The following is a 20,385-nucleotide window of genomic DNA, read 5'->3' on the forward strand; positions in this document are numbered from 1 at the left end:
TTTCAAAGCATTACATGCAGTAAAATTCAACCCAGTGGTCCACAACCTTTCCCAGTCCTCAAACATAATGTTATGCCCAATGTCCTGTGCCCATTTTATCATAGCCGACTTAACCATTTCGTCTTGTGTATTCCATTTCAACAGCAAGTTATACATTCTTGAAAGTACCTTAGTCTTAGGTTCTAGCAGCTCTGTTTCCAACTTCGATTTCTCCACCTGGAATCCTAACTTTTTGTCACTTTTAAAAACTTCCTTGATCTGAGCGTAGTGTAACCAGTCTCGCACTTTATCCTTCATTTTCTCCATACTCTGCAATTTCCAATTGTCTCCGTCTTTTTCTAGCAATTCCCAATATTTTGGCCAATAGGCTTCCATATTGGTTCCTTTTCGGGCCTTAGCTTCCAAAGGTGAAAGCCACCTTGGTGTTTTATTTTCCAATAAGTCTTTATATTTTGTCCAGACATTAAACACTGCTTTCCTGACAATATGGTTGAGATAAGCCACTTTGGATGGTTGAGGCACAGCATGCAGGATGCTGCTTCTGATTTGGGAGCAGAAGGAGGCCAGGGACGCCTTTTAAAACTTGGCCAGTGAAAGACGTGCAGGCCTTGTGGCTTTCACCATCTGGAGACCAGGAGAAGGGCTGGCTCCCCCCACCCTATTTCTAAGGCAGCAGCAAGGGAGAGATTGATACCCTGCATGCACATGTGCCCAAATTTCATTCACAGCTACAACCAGTGATCCAAAATGGGATCAGGGATTTCCCTGGCCTCAAGGCAGACATTCCTCACAGTAACCCCACGTCCCTGAGATTGTAGCAAATAAACAGGTCACCATTTGTCTTGGGGACACAGCAGTTAGGTGAAGGTTTGCAGTGGTGCCCCAAGGAGACCAGGACAGCAGGCAGCTCCTACCCCTCCTTACATCCTCTGCTTGCACCAAACTGCTGTGACCAATGCATATGATGGATCAGCCTTACTATGTAAGAGGGGGAGGGGAACGCCTGGCTCAAAATTAAGCAAAGTGAGCTTTCCTCAACTGGCAGCATTCGTGCTGATGTAGTTTCCAATAAGTCAGAACAAATGAGGGATGAAAGTCTCATCACGGCTGACAGAAGCCTACGCATGTGACCCCATTTGCAACCCACGTCTTGTGCAACCACAGTTCCCCACTCCCCCAGTGGGATGGGCTGGGAGAACGGTGCCCCCTCCCTCCCTCCCTCCCTCCCTCCCTCCCTCCCTCCCTCCCTCCCTCCCAGGGAGGCTGTCCCAACCCCTTCCCATCTGCACTTATATCAGCACTGCAGTCGTTGAAAGACTAGGAGACATCAAGATTTGTCAGCATGATGTCTCGGAGCATCTCTGGGCTCCTCCGCCTTGGGCTGTCTCAAGCACACAGGGCCAGAGCCCAGGTTATCTTTGTGACAACTGTTTGCAGTCCAGCACTGGCTGGCCTTCACCTGGGGAGATGCTTCAGTACCAGCCACAGGCTTCAATATGCCCCCACGGGGGGCACAGGGTAAGTCAGGATCTTAACTAAATTCTTTGCTTCCATTGGTCCCATTGGAGGAAGAGGGTGTGGATGCTAATCTCACTGAATTCAACAGGACTTGCTTCTGAGCAGACACATATAGGATTGCACCGTTAAGCCACCTTTCTAGGTCTTTATGATGGAGTGCCTTTGCTCCAGCTGTGAGGAGGTTGTAGCAAGATGCATGAATGACAATTTCTTTGAATACAGCTATGTATGGAGCCTGGGAAAGAACAGATCCTTCCACTGGAACAACCTCACCTCTCTATTGCTCATCTTATCTTTTCTTTTCTTTTCTAAAAAACAAATCAACAAAACTCTCCTGCCTTTCTCCCATATTGGATTCATGGTACCCACACATTCAAACTGAAAAGCAGTATTAGATAGATGATAGATAGATAGATAGATAGCTAGATAGATAGATAGATGATAGATAGATAGATGATAGATAGATAGATAGATAGATAGATAGATAGATAGATAGATAGATAGATAGATAGATGATAGATGATAGATAGATAGATGATAGATAGATGATAGATATGATAGATGATAGATGATAGATATAGATAGATGATAGATGGATAGATTCCATACGTTCCACTAAAGAATGACTGACTGTTCTATCACTCTAAAAATCATACCTCTGGAACGGGAATAAGGGTCTCCTAACAACTCTCAGCATCCTTAACAAACTGCAACCCCTAGAAGCCTTTGGGTGAGTCATGACTGCTTAAAATGGTATGGTGCAAATGGCATGTTGAATGCCTCTAATCTTTCTGCACAGATTGCCAGTCTTTACCCCTTCACACTTCTCTACTTCTCTCCGTGTTTGATAAATCTCCCTGCTTGGGACATGCTGAACTGAGAGAGGGAGATGGTCAAGGACCCAGCAGGACAAACACTCGGCAGTTGCATTTGGCCTGGCAGGTTAAAACTTGCCTGGGCCTGCATCCTCTGTTGCTGCCCCTTAGGCCACAGTTATACCACATTTAAAGCATGATGATACCACTTTAAACACCCATGGCTTCCCTCAAAGAATCCTAGTTTGTTAAGGGTGCTGAGAGCTGTGAGGAAGTCCCTATTCCTCGCCCAGAGCTACAATTCTCAGAGCTCCCTTGGAAGAGGTCTCCAACAAGCCATTTATAGGTGGGGATATTATTATTATTATTATTATTGGCTGCATCAGTATTGGATGTTAAATTGCTTTCATATAGGTAATTGCTTTGCATGTGCTTTTATTGTACTGTGAAATCCCTTTGAGGTGCTTCATAGGAAGCAAATGAAAACAAGACTTAATTATCACCGCCACCGTCACCGTTGGGAGCATTTACTGCAACAATGATAATATTGATCTTCTCATGTCTGGAAGCATCCTAACTTTATTGAATGTGCGCTTCCCCCTCCCACAGATCTACTGAGAAAGTGAAGTTAAATTTTATTAACCGGGATGGAGATAAATTCTCAGTCACCGCTAAAGAAGGAGAAAGCTTGCTGGAGGTGGTGATGAATCAAAACATCGACATCGATGGCTTTGGTAAGTGATGTGACCCTTTCTCTTTCTTTAGCCTTAAGTCGTTTTCCGCACCTCATGCGCACTCCCATCACCGATTTGCTAAGTGGTAACACATGGCGCTAGTAATGAGCCAGGCCCATCCTGACATTTCTTATGAAATGCTATATTCTGACGCATTTCTCCCAAAACCAGCTTAGATCCAAATTGAGAAAAAGAACAGCCTAACTGTGTTTTAAGGCAGTAACATGTATACAGCTCCAGTTACTGTTTTTATTAATTTATTTCAAAAAATGTGTATAGTACTTGGTTGTAAAAAACAACAACACACCACCTTCAAGTCGTTTAGAAAATGGAGAAAGCCATAAAACATAAGTAAAACAGGTAAAGGCAACAATTTAAATCATAAAAAAACATCAGCAATAAACAAAAATCAGATTAGAATACACATCAATGCTCTAGATATAGAAGTAGTCTTGTCCAAGCATAAATGTCACACCAAAAAGAGCACAGCAAACGTGCTTGCCTGATATCAAGTTGCAGGGAGTTCCAAAGTGTATTTGGCAGGAGCTAGATACTAGCCAGGAAAAGCAATCTAGTTGTTGTTGCTATCATCATCAATTTTATTTATTTATACCCTGACTTACCCCCTAAACCAGGATTCAAAGCAGCTCACAAAGATTAAAGCAAAGTAATTAACCTATAATATAATCATAAATGATGTAAAAACAAATATATTACAGTGTAGATAGGTAACAACAGCACAGTACGATTTAAAGGCCATTTCCTTAAAAGCAGTCAGTTGCTAACAGCATGCTGGAATCAAACACTATTTACTCTTCACAGCAGTCTTCTATAAATAAACTCAGTCCCCACTTTTCAGGCAAGCAGTTCATGTGTCAGGCTTTCAAAATGAGCCCCACAAATGGACGCCTCTCTTCTCCTTCTCTCTTCTCCTGCTCTACCCCCACATGGTTTGGGTGGGTGGGAGACTCTTGTATTGTATGGCTCTAGCCAGATGGAACTCTGTTATGGCCCCTCTCAAGTGTGTACCATTGCCATTCTAAGAGAACAAGGGAGGCGTTCGTGGTGAACGCGGGCACCTCTCTTTCTGGAAGGAAACAGCACTGGTTCAGAGGGTTCAAGTGCCATGCAACGACCGACTTTCTTTTACTTTCTTTTGACTCAGACCTGAAACCCCTAATTGGACACCTCTGTAGCCATCACACACCCCCCCCCCCGATACCCACACACCATACCAGTGTGTCCAACTTATTTTTTCTGATAAATGAATGAAAATAATTGCACAAGCAAAACCCACCAAGCTACCCCACTAGGTCAAAGATTCCCACTTTCTCTCAAACACTATATGTGCCAATGCAAGTCTGTGTTATGTGGTCTTCCTTAGAGGCAGCAGGAGCCAGTGGTGGCACAGGGTTCAGGGTGTTGGACCAGGGCCTAGGAAAAGCCGAAGTTCAAGTCCCCACTCAGCCACAAAGCTTACTTGGATAGCTCAGTTGGTTGGAACGTGGTACTGATAATGCCAAGGTTGCAGGTTTGATCCATGCATGGAACAAGTGCATACTCCTGCATTGCAGGGGGTTGGACTGAATGATTCCAGCTCTACAATTCTTTGATTCTATGACTTTGGGCCAGTCACTGCCTCTCTGCCTGACCTACCACACAGGGTTGTTGTGCGGATTAAGTGAGGAAGGGAAAGAACCATGTATGCCACTTTGAGCTCCTGGAGAGAAGGGTGATATATAAATGCAATAACAAATAAATGAAATACAAATCTGTTGCTTTCTCTGCCGGGGTGTAAGGAAGAAGAAAAATAATGTGTTGTAATAAGGCAGAGCCAGCAGGTGGCAGCAAAAGCAGGTGCAAGTGATGTAGAGCCTACAAACGCTTCTTTTACAGCAACCTCAGGGAGGGAGAGAGGGAGGGGGGCTATCCATTCATGATTTTAGCCAACAAACCTTATGGGATGTAGTAGCAACCCTCAGCAATTGCTCTTCAACTACAGTAATTTACGTTTGGGGACACTGTTTGTGCACATTGTAATCTCCAGATTTCAGGGGTTCCAGCATTTACTCAGGGTTCTGTTTCCTTGGAATCAGGGTCAGCAGAGACTGTGGTATCCTTAGAATATCAGACCCACCAAGTGTCCCTATTTTCCAGGGACCTCCCTGATTTACAGAAGGCATCCTGGTTAATGATTTGATCCCGGAATGTCCCGCTTTTCCTTAGGACGTCCTTATTTTCACAGGAGAAATGTTGGAGGGTATGGAGTTATCCAACCCATGAGCCATCTGAAGGCAGTCTCGTATAGGGAAGTTTTCAAAATGTTTTATTATGCTTTTATATATGTTGGAAGCTGCCCAGAGTGGCTGGGGCAACCCAGAAAGATGTGTGGGGTAGAAATAGTAAAATTATCATTATGGATTGGAATGTCCCTATTTTCATCAGAGAAATGTTGAAGAGTATGTGATATATGTGTGCAGCACTGTAGGTTCTTGCAGCAGATGACTTAAGACAAGTATGTAACATTGATGCTGATTCCTTTCCCCCCCGAAGGGGCATGTGAGGGGGCCTTGGCTTGCTCCACTTGCCACCTCATCTTTGAGGGCAGCACATTTCAACAACTGGACCCCATCAGTGACGAAGAGATAGATATGCTGGACCTGGCATATGGACTTACCGAGACGTAAGTATCCATATGTACCCTGTTTCTAGACACTGCATATTTGCATGGTGAATTGAACTGCGCAGGATCGAAACTCGAGATGGGGGCAGAATTCTGCATCCTCAGAATCTTAGTTCTAGCCTTTTAAAAAGCAACAAGGAAATCCCCTTTGATTTCCTTTTACTGCCAGCTGAAATTTTAGAAGTGGTTCCTCTCCGGGGAATATGGCAGTAAGAATACCTTTATAGCTTGTGGAACCACTGGAAGCAAAATTACTTATGAAAAATGAGGAAGGAGAGGCAGAGAAACAGGGGGATGACCTTGGTGTTTCTTCCAACTCTACAGTTCTGTGATTCTATGAAGGTGGTAGTGAGGTTTACTGCCATGTAGGTGCACCAGTGGCATCATTCTGGCGCTCCTGCCAGTGTGTTTGCACAGTGCTGCCCCCTCCCCCATCTCAATCCTCCTACTTAGCAACAGTGATCCAGCTCCCAGGATGCTATTCTGGCAGCTCTGTTCCATCTGGTGACCTGGTTCTGGCACAAGCAACAATCACAGAATTGCTGGAAGGTATCCTGAGGATGCGGGTGGTGCTGTGGGTAAAAGCTCAGTGCCTAGGACTTGCCGATCGTATGGTCGGCGGTTCGAATCCCCGCGGCAGGGTGAGCTCCCGTCGTTCGGCTTGCCAGAGCAGCTTCGTCACGCTGGCCACGTGACCCGGAAGTGCCCTCGGACGGCGCCGGCTCACGGCCTCTAGAGCGAGATGAGCACGCAACCCTAGAGTCTGACACGACTGGCCCGTACGGGCAGGGGTACCTTTACTTTTATCCTGAGGATAATCTAATCTAGGGTTGCCATAAGTCTAGAATTTCCCGGACATAGCTGAGATTTGGCCCTTGCAGTTGGCGTCTGGGATTTTAAATCGTTGAAATGTCCGGAAAAATCCAGACGTATGGCAACCCATGTCAGAAGTGAAGATTTCTGGCAAATTTACTTTAAAATAGCTCAAAATGTCTTAAAGAAAGAAAGAAAGAAAGAAAGAAAGAAAGAAAGAAAGAAAGAAAGAAAGAAAGAAAGAAGCAGCTCAATAACTTTGCCCCCCCCCAAAAGCGCAACAATTCTTGAGTCTATATTTTCAATTTTTGAAATATGGCAACCCTAATCTAATCCAGCCCCTTGCATTGCAGGAGTATGCAGCTGTCCCACACAGGGATTGAATCTGCAACTTTGGCATTATCATTTCCATGCTCTAACCAAGTGAGCTAGAGATTAAGTGGTGAGATTAATGATCAGTTGAAGCTTGAGTAAATAAAAAGGTTTGACTGGAACAGCTGAAGAGATTTTTTCTTACCAGTACTTGTTTCCAACTAGAGGAAAAAGCATAGGACTATCAATAACTGTAACTGTAATTTGATCACGTTGTTCAACAACAATTGAGACAGTTTCCACAGCTAAAAGGTAAAAGTAAAGGGACCCCTGACTCTGGGGTTGCAGCGCTCCTCGCTTTATTGGCCGAGGGAGCCGGCGTACAGCTTCTGGGTCATGTGGCCAGCATGACTAAGCCGCTTCTGGCAAACCAGAGCAGCGCACAGAAATGCCGTTTACCTTCCCGCCGGAGTGGTACTTATTTATCTACGTGCACTGGTATGCTTTTGAACCGCTAGGTTGGCAGGAGCACGGACCAAGCAACGGGAGCTCACCCCGTCACGGGGATTCGAACTGGCGACCTTCTGATCGGCAAGTCCTAGGCTCTGTGGTTTAGACCACAGCGCCACCCGCGTCCCATTTCCACAGCTACACATACACAAAAGCTTGCTTTCATTTGCCAAGTGTATTTTTTGTCATTTTCATACTGCAAACTACCCCATGATCCTCGGATGAAGGGCAGCATATAAATTCAATAAATAAAGAATAAATAAAAGCAGCACAGCGTTGTTAAAAGCCCTTTCCTTTAAAATAAGTCAGTTCCCTAAGGCCTTTTGGAATAAAGCAGCCTTCAGCTGTCGGGCAGAAGCACAGTGGGGAGGAGCTGCTTCCTTAGGAAGTGAGTTCCGAAGCCAGGGAGCCAAGAAAGCACACACAACAAAACCAAGAGATGTCTGGGCCTGTTTTTGTCCTTTATAAGGTCTCGTCTAGGCTGCCAGGTGCGCGTGAAGAACTGGATGGATGGCCTCACGGTCCAGGTCCCCACAGATGTGTCAGACATCAGGAGAGAACTGGAAGTGGAGAAGCAAACCAAGCAATAATAGCTGATACAGTGTTCTCCTGAATGCTCTTCCTGCAATGCAATCATTTCAGGCTTCATGTTTCTTGAACATTTTGCTGCTGCTTGCTTTTCCTTGTGACTTCTTGAGATGCCTTCTGTATTTAAAACCTGCCACGTGTACTGAAGTTTGATATTTGGCATGACATATGTGGGAACTGCATTGCATGCCCCTGATACTTAAATGATAGTCCTGGGGTCCTTATGTCTCTGAACCTCATTTTGCTGGTCTGTGATACATATGACGGTGAAATGGTTGCAACTTTTTGTTAACAATGCTGGTGATTCTTACTGTGAGCAATGCGGGGAACTGCCAAACTTTATCAGCTAAGGTGATGTGCATCCCAGTGTTGTGGTGTACTATGATACGCTTTTCAGCCAGTTCTCAGCAGCCTTGGCTCTTTGACTAATCACAGAAACCCTGCGTCTGTTGCAGGAGGGACCAAAAAATTGTTTCACTAAAAACCAACGTATATAAATATAATTTTAAAAGCTGGTGAGCTTTAGAAACCTTTCTGCTGCTTGTATCTAAGACTAGTCCTCCTCTTTAATAACTGTTTGTTTTCACAGTACAGTTAATATGTTTTAGTTTGTTGTTCAATGCATTTTCCGTTTATGGTTAGCCACCTTGAGCAGCTTTCTTTTGGGAAGGTGGGATATAAATATTCTTAATAAGTAAACATCAAAATGCGGGTTTGAACGTGAAAATTATTATTTCACTACAAAGACCAACAGCTTTTTATTATTTGCTTGTTTGCTGAGATATTCATATATTATTGATATGCTTTTCTAATAGGATTCCGTATCAACAAAATATAATCAAAAATGACACAATAAAGAAAAATCTCTGAAATACAAAAAGTCTTTTAAAAAATATTTTAGATATCAAAGAATCAACCAAACAACAACAACAACATAAAACAATTCTATCCTCTCCTTCCGAGGTTCCTTTTATCCTCTCTTTTCCCTGCATTTTCTAAGTTCACCTTGTCTATCACAACAACTTTTATATACTTTATTTATTTCTTACTCTGCTGGTAGTCTTGCCATCCTGCTCGGTAAATTGTTTGCTTATAACACATTTCCATATATTCCATTAAAAAAAATTCAGTCCTCTGCATATTCTAACAGTTTAATGTGTCATTCTTCTATCATTAATACTTTATCTGTTTTCCATTTTTGCATTAATAGTACACGGGCAGCCGTTGTTGCACATAGAAACAGATTTCCCTCTTTTTTGGAGACTTCTGTTGTTATTAACCCTAAGAGCAATGCTTTGGATTTTTGGGAAAGGATTTTTAAAATGCTTTTTTTAGTTCAGTATAAATCATTTTCCAATAATTTTTAATTATGCTACACAACTACTACCCAGCATTCTATTCCATTTTACTCCATATTTGCAGAGCTTTTTTTATTTCTTTCCAAACCCGTACATAGTTATCACTAAAGATATTATGATTATTCACCATTTACCATATTTTCCAGGTATTTTACTTTCCCCCCACTCTTTATATAATTTCGTTGGCCCACTCTTATACCCCTTATTTTTTTTTATTCCTTATATTTTGTGTCAATACCTCCAAAATCAAAATAAACAATAACGGGGACAATGGGCCCCTTGTCTAGTTCCTTTCATGACTCCAACCCTCAGAAATAATGTTATTTACAATAATATTTGCTCGTTGTTCTGTACATATTGCTTCTATAGCCTTTCAAAATGTTTTCCCAAATCCATTTCTCTCAGAACTCTTTTCATAAATAGCCAAGACACGTTGTCAAATGCTTTCTCCACGTCCAGAAATATCAATGCTGCTTGTTTTTCATTATGCACTTCTAGGTATTCTATTATGCTTCTAATATTTTTAACATTAACTTTTATCTGTCTGCTGGGGGAAAGCCTGCTTGGTCCATATGTATTATATCACTCATAGTTCTTTTAAGTCTATTTGCTGACACTGCTGCGAATAATTTATAATCGCAGTTTAGTAGTAAAATCGGATTATTTTTTTTGGGATTTGTCATGTCGTCATCTTGTATTGGTAGCAAGGTGATATAAGCCTCATTCCAAGTCTCTGGAGCTTGTCCTGTTTCTAGCACTTTGGACAGCTATGGACAGCTAACTTGTTCTGGATTTTTTTGTAGTAGTCCACCAAGAGCTTTACCCAATTGGGGCTTTACCCAGTTTTCCCTGACTTATCACCTGATGTACCATATCTTTCACTCCATAGGGCGCACTGGACCATAGGGCACACCTAGTATTTAGGGGGGGGGGAAATAAAGGGGGGAAAATTATTGTCTTGGCTTCCTCTTTAGCCACACACAACCTCTCCAGCTGGGAGAGGCTGCATGCGGCTTTGGCAGAAGCCAAGAAGCACTCCGAAGGTTTGCAGATAGCTGCCTGAAGCCCGGGGAGCGCAGCGGGAGTTGGCACTGCACTCCCCGGGCTTTGGGCTGCAGGCAACTATCCGCAAGCTTTCGGAGCCTGGCAGGAACTCCCTCCGGGCTCGCAAGGCTTGCGGATAGCTTCCTGAAGCCTGGAGAGCGAGATGGGTCAGTGCGCACCAACCCCTCTCGCTCTCCAGGCTTCAGCGAAAGCCTGCATTCGCCCCATAGGACGCACACACATTTCCCCTTCATTTTTGGGGAGCGAAAAATACGGTAATTCCAATTTCAAATCATTGAAACTGGCCTATTTAGTTGCTCTATACTTTCTCTTGAAGTGTTGCCCAGCTTCCTTTCCTCTATATACCGTAGTTCTCCATTTGTTTGAGATCTTATTTTTTCCCTTCATACAAATCTGTGTAAAACCTTACAAATTCCTGTCTTATTTCTTTTGGGTCATTGATTACTCTTGGTCTACTCTTTTTGTTAAATTGCCAGGCCAGCAACTTTCCCGGTTTATATGCAAATTCAAAGTTATTTTGTTTTATAATCTTAAGACCACCAGCCTTTTATTATTTGTTTGCTTGCTTAATTATACATTTTACTACATTTACATTTTATCTGTCCTAAATCTTCCCACATTCAACTTTATTGGATGTCCCAAAGTTCCGGTGTTATGAGAGATGGAGAAGAACAACTCTCTCTCTCTCCACTTTCTCCAAGCCATGTACTGTTTTATAAACATATGGCCATCTGTCATGGATGCATTAGTTGAGATTCCTCCATTGCAGGGGGTTGGACTAGATGATCCTTTGGGGTCCTTTCCAACCCTTTGATTCTGTCATGTCGCCTCTCACTCACCTTTTCTCTAAACTAAAAACCTTTATTCACCTTTTCTCTAAACTAAACTAAAACATCCCAAAATTGATTTGTGTAATGGTGTTATGATATTGGTAGCTTTATTTTCAATTCCTTCCCGAGTGGAATTTGCCTTTTTCATGACCACCATGCACTGCATCAATATCTTCATCAAGCTCTCTGCAATGACCCCAAATTCTTACTCCGTCACCTTCAGTTTAGTCCCCATGAACATGTATATGAAATTAAGATTTTTCTTCTTTGCATTGAATTCTATTTGCTATTTTACTGTGTATTCATTCAGTTCCTTTTTAAACCAGGGCTTTGGATTTCGACTGTGGCCTTTCAGCATGGGTGGGATATTTTAATGCAGTTTATGTACATTTGCATATGTATGTGCTTGTTTTCTGTTTATTGTTACTTGTCTCAAGTTGCTGTGGCAAAAAAAGAAACTAATACATTTATGGTAATAAGTAATAATGCTATCGATTTGGGAGGACCTCCCTAAACCCTAGAAATTATTGAATAGTAGGATTTTAATTGGGATATGGATAAAAGTACAAGCTGCCAGACATGGGATACCTGGGCTGGTTTATGCAAACTAACCTGGCTGGCCCAGAGAAGGACAAATCTGTAAACATGACAAAAGGTGTTGATGGGCCACCTGAGAGTAATCCTTTGGCCTGGGGAGACAGATGTTGCCAAGGTGTGTGTTTGAAGGGACAGGAAAAGACAGTTTTTGAGGAAGAAAACACTTTGGGAAGAAGGAGGAAGAGAAAAGACCGGGATCCACGTTGGGCAGGTTGGCTGAAGGCTGGCTGAGAGAGATGCCTTGGACTCCAGGGCTGCAATGCTGTGGAAGACAAGGGAACAAGCCCCTCTTGAGATGACAAAGCAGTAAGATCTAGACTCCCTCCATGCAGCCTGAAGGTGTAAATAGGTGACTAAACCATATTTTTTAAAGCTATGACAGTCTCCATCGTGTCTCAAGTCTCCTCAAGAACCACAGACCCTGGCTGAGTGCCCAGAACCCCATGGGCTCTTTCTACCGCTCAGCAGAGAGGGGGGGTGACACCCAACTTTTGTAATCTTGATTTTTAACCCCTTTTTTTTGGTGGGGGAGGGCACAGGGCACCACCGACCTCAGCATCTAAACAATGCGGGAATGGAACAATGCGACAAGCACAGGATTCTTGCAAAGCCCCATGAGGACTTTGAAAACCCCGAATATGAGTGGTGTATTAAGCAACTGGAGCAAATCTAGTTTCCGCCTCCTGGACATGATCCCTCCACCACTTTTAGTAAACATGTGAGAATACGGCTCCCTAAATTATTTGTTGTTCTTTAATAATATGACAACAGTTTGATGGTTCATGTGCAGCTGGGAGGGGCAGGGGACATTCAGACCCTGCCAAAAATCCTTGTTTGGGTTGAAGTCAGGATGACTTTTGAGCCAGTTTGATATCTTTCTAGATTCTTGGAATACATATTTAAAAATTTCCTTCCAAAGAAAACTTAACTTTTCATTCTGTTTACTCCTATCTTGAAAACGGGGATTTGGAACATTTAGATAAGGAGATTCTTTCCCACTGTCAAGAATCTTCACTGCCCTCTTCGATACTGTGAATTGCTTCTGAAACATTTTAATGGTCCAAGAGCCTGTTAAATATTAAGAACAACCCAGGAAAAATATATATGATATCCCACATGTAATCAGGAAACCAAAGGTGGGGGGGGGTGCACTTGTTTGAACAGTGCAAAACACCCTAGGAACAGCTATATGTGGAATCATATAATTGTAGAGGTGGAAGGGACCCCAAAGGGCCAAGTTTGTAGGTGAATGTTAGCAATCAAGCATACAAAAGAGGTTTTGCATGGGGGGTATTGCAGTGGTGATTGGTAAAAGGGAGTCAGGCAATGTTCCAGCCAAAGAGAGCCACTCTAAAGTCTTTATTTCAATGGGAAAGAGTTAAGCGTGATCTGATCTGTCCATGAAATCAGCAAGTATTAATATGGTCTGGATTGTTGGGTTGCCTGCACCCAGACCACCCTGCCCACACACTTGAGATCTGCATCGAAGGTCCTCTTGGTGTGCCCACCCCCTAGGACAGTGCGGTGAGTGGTCTTTTCCCCATAGCTTTGGAATGCCATCCCTGTAGACCAGTGGTTCCAAAGTGGGGGGTACCACCCCGTGCAGGACAGTGGGATTTGCTATGGGGGACACTAAAAGGCAAGGGGGTAGCATAGGTCGTTGCTAGCCCTGCACCTCTTTAGACCTCCAGTCCTCCTAACTGCAAAACCATGAAGTGAGTAGGATTCTTTCTACCGCAACAATTCCTCTGTGGTCTCTTAACAAAAAAAATGTGTGTTAAAAGCCAGCAACCTTTTACTAAGCAGTGGACAAAAACGAGTAGGCAGTTTTGACAAATAAAGCTGTGCTTCTTTTATTAAATATTTTACAACCATAGCTTAGAAATCTAGAAGGAAACAATCTCTTTATCAGCTTTTTATGTGCAAGAGAAATTGACAACAAAGAGCTTAAACTTGTACTCACAGAACAAACAAGCACAACGGGACACGACACAAACAACAGCAACATTATTATTTTTTAATGATCGTGTATCAGCAAGAAAAATCTATTTCTTCCAGTTTAAACATAAGGACAGTGATTTCCACTGACTAAGGGAAGAGAGATCTTCTACTTACTTTTAGCTTCAATGAAAAATGCTCAAGAGCAGACCACAGACACAATTAAAGCTTCTTAAACCGGCAGTTAAAGCGAATAAACACTTTGTTTAAAATAGTGGCCCAGCTTTCTTTTCTATATGTCCCATTCAGTTAACCTTCTATAATGTTTGAACGAAACCTTGCTTCAAAACCTCTCTATCACACAACTCCTTCTGTCCCCTTAGCAAGGATCACTCTCTTCTTTCACTGAAAGATGTGGTTCAGCTAGCAGGTGATGTATTCCTTGGAGGCCAGATCTGCTGTCCCTGTGGATGAGCCAGCACTGGCAGCCAGCATCCTTAGGCCTACAGCATTTTCCAGTGCACACGGGATCACATGATTTCACTTGGGGGTAGCCATCCATTCACATCCTTTGGCAATGCTTGGGCTCAGACTATTATTTTGTTTTTCCCTCCTGAAATCAGTGCAGGCTGTTCTTTGCACCAGGGTCAGCGCTACCCACAGCACAGTATGCCTAGTTTTAAAAAAACGCCCTAAGGTATTGCCAGACCTATTTGCCACCTGTTAAAATTTCATTTCAGGTTGCCCTACCTCTGCTGCTTCTGCCCATTTTACTCTACATACAAATTTCCTTCTTTGCTGGACTATGGGTTCTGGGCTATGTGTAAATCCCACCAAATCAGTTTTGATCTATATAGCCTTCTATGGCTCAGAAGGACCCCAAAACTTTAAAGAACATCTTCCTCCCACACATGCCTGCCAAGATCCTGAGGTCAGCATAAGGGCCCCTTCTCTGTGTACCCCATCAGCAGCTGTCCAGAGAGCAGCTGTCCAGAAAACAGGCCTTTTCAGTAGGCCTATCAATGGAAATCTCTCCCTAGGGAGACACACCTGGCACTGACATCAGGGGTGTAGCAAAGGGGGTGCGGTCCGCCCCGGGTGTCCCCACCGAGGGGGGTGACAAAATGGTGGGCGGCACTCAATGCAGGGCCTGCAGAGCGCCCAAGCCACGCGTCTCTCCTGGGAGTGACGCCGTGGCTTGAGCACCTGCAGCCTCCGTGCTGCACCAAACATTCTGCCTGCTACTTCCTCCTCAGCTGTAGGGTGGCTGAGTGGGAGGAGGCAGACTCCTTGGAGGCCCCGTGGTGTCCCTGTGGCCAGCTGGCTCCGCCCCTGTGGATGACTGGCTCCGCCCCCGGGCGCAGCACACACATGTCACCCCAGGAGCCTGATCGGCTTGCTCCACTGCTGACTGACATTGATATTTTTTGCCTCCAGGCAAACATGTTCATTTCCCCCCAGTTATCTGGGAGGCACCCCCTTCTTTGGGGGCTTTTTTCTTGTGGTCATACCTATGTTGGAGGGAGAGGGAGAGGAATTGTTTTCATGGTCTGATTACCTTGTGTTGTGTATCTGTCTTAAACTATTAGTACTGCATATTATTTTTGTTGCTGTTAGTTGTAAGACATTCTAAGACCTTTGTGCAAAATGACTAGTAAGTTCAAATAAATAATCATAACAACGACCAGTAACTTTGATGCATCAAAACACAGCTGGGGAGGGAGGGATCTTGAGACAGGACCTCATGAAGTAGCCAGAGTTGTAGAAAGTTGTAAATGACCCCAGCCTCCCTTATAAAGAAATCCGCAGAAGAAATTTTCAAGTTGGCGGTGCTGACAAGGGGAGATTTGGAGGTTACCGTATTTTTCTGTGTATAAGACTAGGTTTCCCCCCTTAAAAATAATGTCAAAAATTAGGGGGCGTCTTATACAGATACATCTCCCCCTTCGATTTTCTTAAATCTAAGTCCTCCAAAATAGGGGGCATCTTATACATGGGGGTGTCTTACAAACAGAAAAATACGGTAAGTGAAAACCCTGTGGACAAAAGGAGGGCCATTCTGAGTCATTTGTCCATTCTTTCAAAAGAACATTGCAAGAAAGAAATAATGTTCACATGAAGCACATGAGTCAAGGCAAGATGAAATGGGGATGGCATAAGTATGATCAACAAGCCACACGAAGCCTGCCAAGCCTGGGATACCTTGAGAGCTTCAGTAGGTCTTCCCTAAGAAGAAAGCAGCCAGCAGACCAAACCAAACTTAGCAGACCAGTAGCTTTCTTTCTTTGTCCCATACTTGGCCACATCACATAACTATTTCCACACGTCCTTGGGCGTCATGCCCAAGTTAAACATACAAACAATGAGAATTCAGAAATGGGGGGGGGGGGATGAAATGAAATGTTTTTCTTTCGAGTTTCACCTAACAAAGTGATGAAAAGCAAAACAAAAAACAGCCCGGATTTCTTTTTGTTGTAGTTTTTCCCCAATGTGATTGAAAGGGTCTCCACAGCGTCCTTGTAGGCTTGCCATGACGTTTGCATGGAGCTGAAACAACAACAACAAAAATCCTTTTGAGTGGCTCTGCTCCTGCCTGCTCACCTCTCTGTGCAAACTGGCATCTTCAGCAGAAAGCAGCAGGATGAAGCTTTGTATGTGTGGAGTACGGCTTCATGTTAGCAGACATCTGTTCCAGTCTTTTCTTCTGGGCAGGGAAAACACACACACACAGAGGCCAAGGGAAAAGCTACAAATGACCACACTAAGAGCCACTTGACACCAGCCCATGAAAACGAATATCTTCACATCTCAGCTAAGCATTTTAGAGGCACTTTCACAGGACTATCCTCCCTATGCGGAAAGAAAGCACAAAAATGCGCAAGGTGCAGGTGCTCTGCTCCTAGACAATGGTTTCTTCTGGAAACATTCGACCGCTGTGCTTCTTGGGCGGGGCGCTGGGGCGGGGCTGGCTTCTAAGCCACTCTGCCCTGTTCCGCAGAAGCTCACTCTCCACCGATTCTGCTCTCATCATGCAGTATTCCTTAGAGCTTTCCTGGTTGAAGTACTCCCGGACGGTGTTGCGGATGGAGGTCGGGAGAAAGACGCGGAGGTTGTGGCCGAATGTGCTCCGCTGGACCCTGGTGTGCCACCCTTCCTGCTCAGCTGGGTCCCCTGGGACTTCCACGAGAGGAACACTTTCAGAGATCTCCACCTGGGGTGACTGGCTCACTGATTCATGGTGGTATCTCCTTGAGGCAGACTGGAGGACCAAAGGAGTGTTTTGCCCGTAGAACACTGTCTGCGGAATATTAATTTTCATGCTCTGCAGATTCTTGGCTGTCTCCTCCTTGTTTTGCCCTACAGGAGATGCTGTTGGATAGCTCGTTTTAGGTGCCATGAATACGGTTATCTTGGTGCGCTTCAGGCTTTCTTGGCCGCGATGTGAAGCTTTGGGATGACTGATCTCAATGTGCTTCACAGATTTCTCCCTTTGCACTTGCGGTGCTGGCAGAGAAGGGCTCTCGGTGTTAGGGAAATGACCTCTGAAGTCTGGCTTCACAGGAGTGCGTCTGAACATCTCAGCAGCTCCTGCCTCTTTCCTCTCTTCGTCCTCAGGAAACGGGCTACCTATGGGTATGAAGACCCTCGATGACACTCTGCTGCTGCAGCTTGGCTCTTGGTCATCCACCTGTCTCCCGCAGCAAGCGCCCACATTGCAAGGGCCCAGAGGCAATGGGGAGGTCAAGGGCTTGTGCCACTCCTTCAAGGATCTCTCTGCCATCTTAGGGGACAAGCTGTGGTGCTCGGTAGACGTCTCAAATATGAACGACGGGGTGGAGGCTTCAGTGGGGCTGAAGGTAGATGACTCGGAGCAGTATGAGAAAGCGCTCTCCAAGGAGCTCAGCGAGGAGGCAGATGTGGTGGTTGATGAAAGGCTGGAGAAGCTAGACGTGTTAGACAGGCACGACTTCAGAGGGTCAAGCTTCTTGGGCATGCTGGTGCTTGGGTAGGCCCCCCAGAAACTCTGCTTTCCTTTGCTCGGACCAGGGTTCAGCCCTTCATCTATGAGCTTCTGGCTCTCCATCTGCAGTTGCTGGAGCCTGCGGACGTAATCACTGTGGCTGTGCATGATGGTGGCATCACAACTGGATTGCCGGGCCACTGGCTCGTGGTCCTCAACAGAAAGCTGAGAGCTCAGGCAAACGCTGGGCTCCGAAGAGCACCGATTCCTTGAAGGCCCCAGTGAGCAGACTGGGCAGTGTGAGCAAAAGGATCCCTGCTCTCTCAGGAAGTTGCAGCTGTTGGAACTGGCGTGCCCAGCTTTGCTCTGATAGCAGGCAGTGATCTCGCTAAACAAATCCCAGTCCTCTTGATCCTCATTGAGCATCAGTCCATCAAATGGGCTGAAGAGGCCCTCACCGCCTGCTTCCTGCACATAATGCTGATTTGCCCTTCCTTGGTAGGAGGGAGCACTTTCCATCTCATCTGAGGAATCATTGAGCTGGCCTGTGGGGATAAGAGGAAGCCACATCAAGATAAATGTGCATCTGCTGTGCTCCTCAGGAATGCAAAGTGTGTGAGTGTGTGGTTTTTATTTCCAGGACCAACACACAAGTGTCAAAATGCCAGCCCTATTTTAACCCCATTTAATTTGGATTTTAACCCCATTTTAATTTGGTTTTGAGGAAAATTCAGTAAAGAAAACCTGTTGCCAACAACCCATTTATAATATCTCAGCTGTTCACAGTATTAAGAGCCCATCTGGGAGTACCTAATAACACAAAAACAGCCCTGTTGGATCAGGCCAAATGACCCATCCAGTCCAGCATCCTGTTCTTACAGCGGCCAGCAGATGGGAAACCCACAAGCATAAGAGCCCTCTCCCCACACCTTGTGGTTTCCAGCAACTGGTATTCAGAAGCATTTACTGCCTCCGGCTGTGGCAGCAGAGCATAGCCATCATGGCAGGTTGCCATCGATAACCTTGTCCTCCATGAATCCCCCTTGCTTAGGTCCACTGAAATCAATGGGACAAGTTAGGTTTTTTGGGGAGGTGGGGATTAATGGGAAAATCAGCTCTGCCACAGCTTGGTGCCCTTCTCCTTCTCTCTTTTTTCTCCACCAATCTAGATGGCTTTTAAAAAGGATTTGACAAAGTCGTGGAGGAGAGAGCCATCAATGGCTACCAGCCACAATAGCTATATTCTGCCTCTACAGTGCCTCAGGTCCTGCTTGCTGGTTTCCCACAGGCACCTGGCTGGCCACTGTGAGAACAGGTTGCTGGAGTGACTGGAGGAATCCTGTGGGCATAGCCAGTCAGGTGATTCTTTCTACTTTGAAATCCCCAGCCCCTTTCTGGTCTCTATTCCATTCTGGGATGTAATCCATCATTAGCATCCTGAGAAGGCGGGGATATTAAATGAACAGATATGTATGTCAGCCATGGTCTTACCTAGGAAGGCACCCGCACTCTTGGACTTCTCTTTCTCTGACTGTTGGAACAGTGTAGCAATGTCCCCTCCAAAAATTTCAGCTGAATTTTCAATCAGGAACTGCACCAGCCTGGCCACCTGTATGAAAGGGAGCAGTTGCCAAGGTAATATCTATTACTCTATGATTCTATTAAGTGGAGGATACCAGCTCTGGATGCTATTCATGTGGCTAATTCCAACAACATGGTACTTGTCTGTTAGTTATTATGTATAATTATTCCAGTCTCTATTCTACTGTGCGATTAAGAGCTGAAGCACACAATCAGCAAACAAACCCATTTTGTCTCTGTGCAGGGGAAATTTGCATTAGATGTGAACAGAGGAGCAGCAGGTCTGGCCCGAGACATTTTGGTGTCTAAGGGCTTGTCCACATTTTCGCTTGTCCTGTGCCTAGAAAACACAGCCCCCCGTGGTTTTTCGTTTGTCCTGCCACTTCCCCTTGGAAAACCCACTGCTTACTGCCAAGTCAGAACAATCATCAATCTGCAGAAATGCTTTTTGACGTTTGTTCTGATTCAGCGGTAAGGAGCAGGTTTTCCTGGGAGAAAGTGGCAGGACAAGTGGAAGTGTGGATGAGCCAGGAGACAAAGGACAAGACTGCTTTGCTTGGTGGAGCTGGCACTGTTACAGGTGCCACGTAATACCCACTCTTTTAGTGTGGCAGCACCCGCACTTTGGAACTCCCTGCCTATTGGCATCAGGCAGGTGCCTTCATTGTTCTGTTTTCAGCACCTGCTAAAATCTTTCTTGTTTAGACAAGCTTAGACATTTAGAAAGTGGGTGTGAGTTTTAATTTGCTTTTGGTCTATTGTAATTTTAACTTCCTGAAAGTTTTAAATTGTTGATCCCACTTTTTCTTATTGATAATTTTATTCATTTATCTTTTCTTTGTAACCATTCTGAGGTTTTCGTTTTTTTAAATAATCAAGTGCTGTATAAATTATACGAATAAGATATACGAATGAGACCAGCAGTGAATCTTATACATCAACACTGGGACCAGGACATTGTGCCTGAGGGCATGAGGCTTGCTTAGGCCATGCAGCAGGACAAGATCTGTGCTATATCCAGCTCTGCCCTTTGACACTCACCCAAACCCACTTAGTTTTATTTATTTCATAAAATTTATATA

General features: G+C 44.5%; 2 protein-coding genes across 10 annotated transcripts in view; one reads left to right on the forward strand and one right to left on the reverse strand.

The window, feature by feature from the left end:
- Positions 1 to 1,293: 1,293 nt before the first annotated feature.
- On the forward strand, positions 1,294 to 8,546 carry LOC309361829 (adrenodoxin-like). Of its 2 annotated transcripts, none has more exons than XM_081897055.1 (4): positions 1,294 to 1,517; positions 2,978 to 3,067; positions 5,621 to 5,750; positions 7,855 to 8,546. In XM_081897055.1, exons 1-4 carry the CDS (start codon positions 1,343 to 1,345, stop codon positions 7,973 to 7,975), a joined length of 516 nt encoding a protein of 171 aa, XP_081753181.1. In that variant the 5' UTR covers positions 1,294 to 1,342; the 3' UTR covers positions 7,976 to 8,546. The 2 variants fall into 2 exon arrangements, with proteins under 2 accessions (XP_081753181.1, XP_081753180.1); XM_081897054.1 differs by having other exon boundaries at positions 1,295 to 1,518; positions 2,943 to 3,067.
- A 2,233-nt stretch (positions 8,547 to 10,779) lies between these two features.
- The window catches only part of LOC309362231 (rho GTPase-activating protein 20-like), a 95,377-nt gene continuing 85,771 nt past the window's right edge, over positions 10,780 to 20,385 (reverse strand). For all 8 annotated transcript variants that reach the window (XM_081897776.1, XM_081897775.1, XM_081897780.1 and 5 more), the window contains 2 exons: positions 19,214 to 19,331; positions 10,780 to 18,267 (listed from right to left, as the gene is read on the reverse strand). In XM_081897776.1, coding sequence (XP_081753902.1) covers positions 16,661 to 18,267; positions 19,214 to 19,331 — 1,725 coding nt within the window. In that variant the 3' untranslated portion in view covers positions 10,780 to 16,660. The remainder of the gene's footprint in view (positions 18,268 to 19,213; positions 19,332 to 20,385) is intronic.

The sequence above is a fragment of the Podarcis melisellensis genome (assembly GCF_964234715.1).
Source record: "Podarcis melisellensis genome assembly, chromosome: Z".
Classification (NCBI taxonomy): Eukaryota; Metazoa; Chordata; class Lepidosauria; order Squamata; family Lacertidae; genus Podarcis; species Podarcis melisellensis.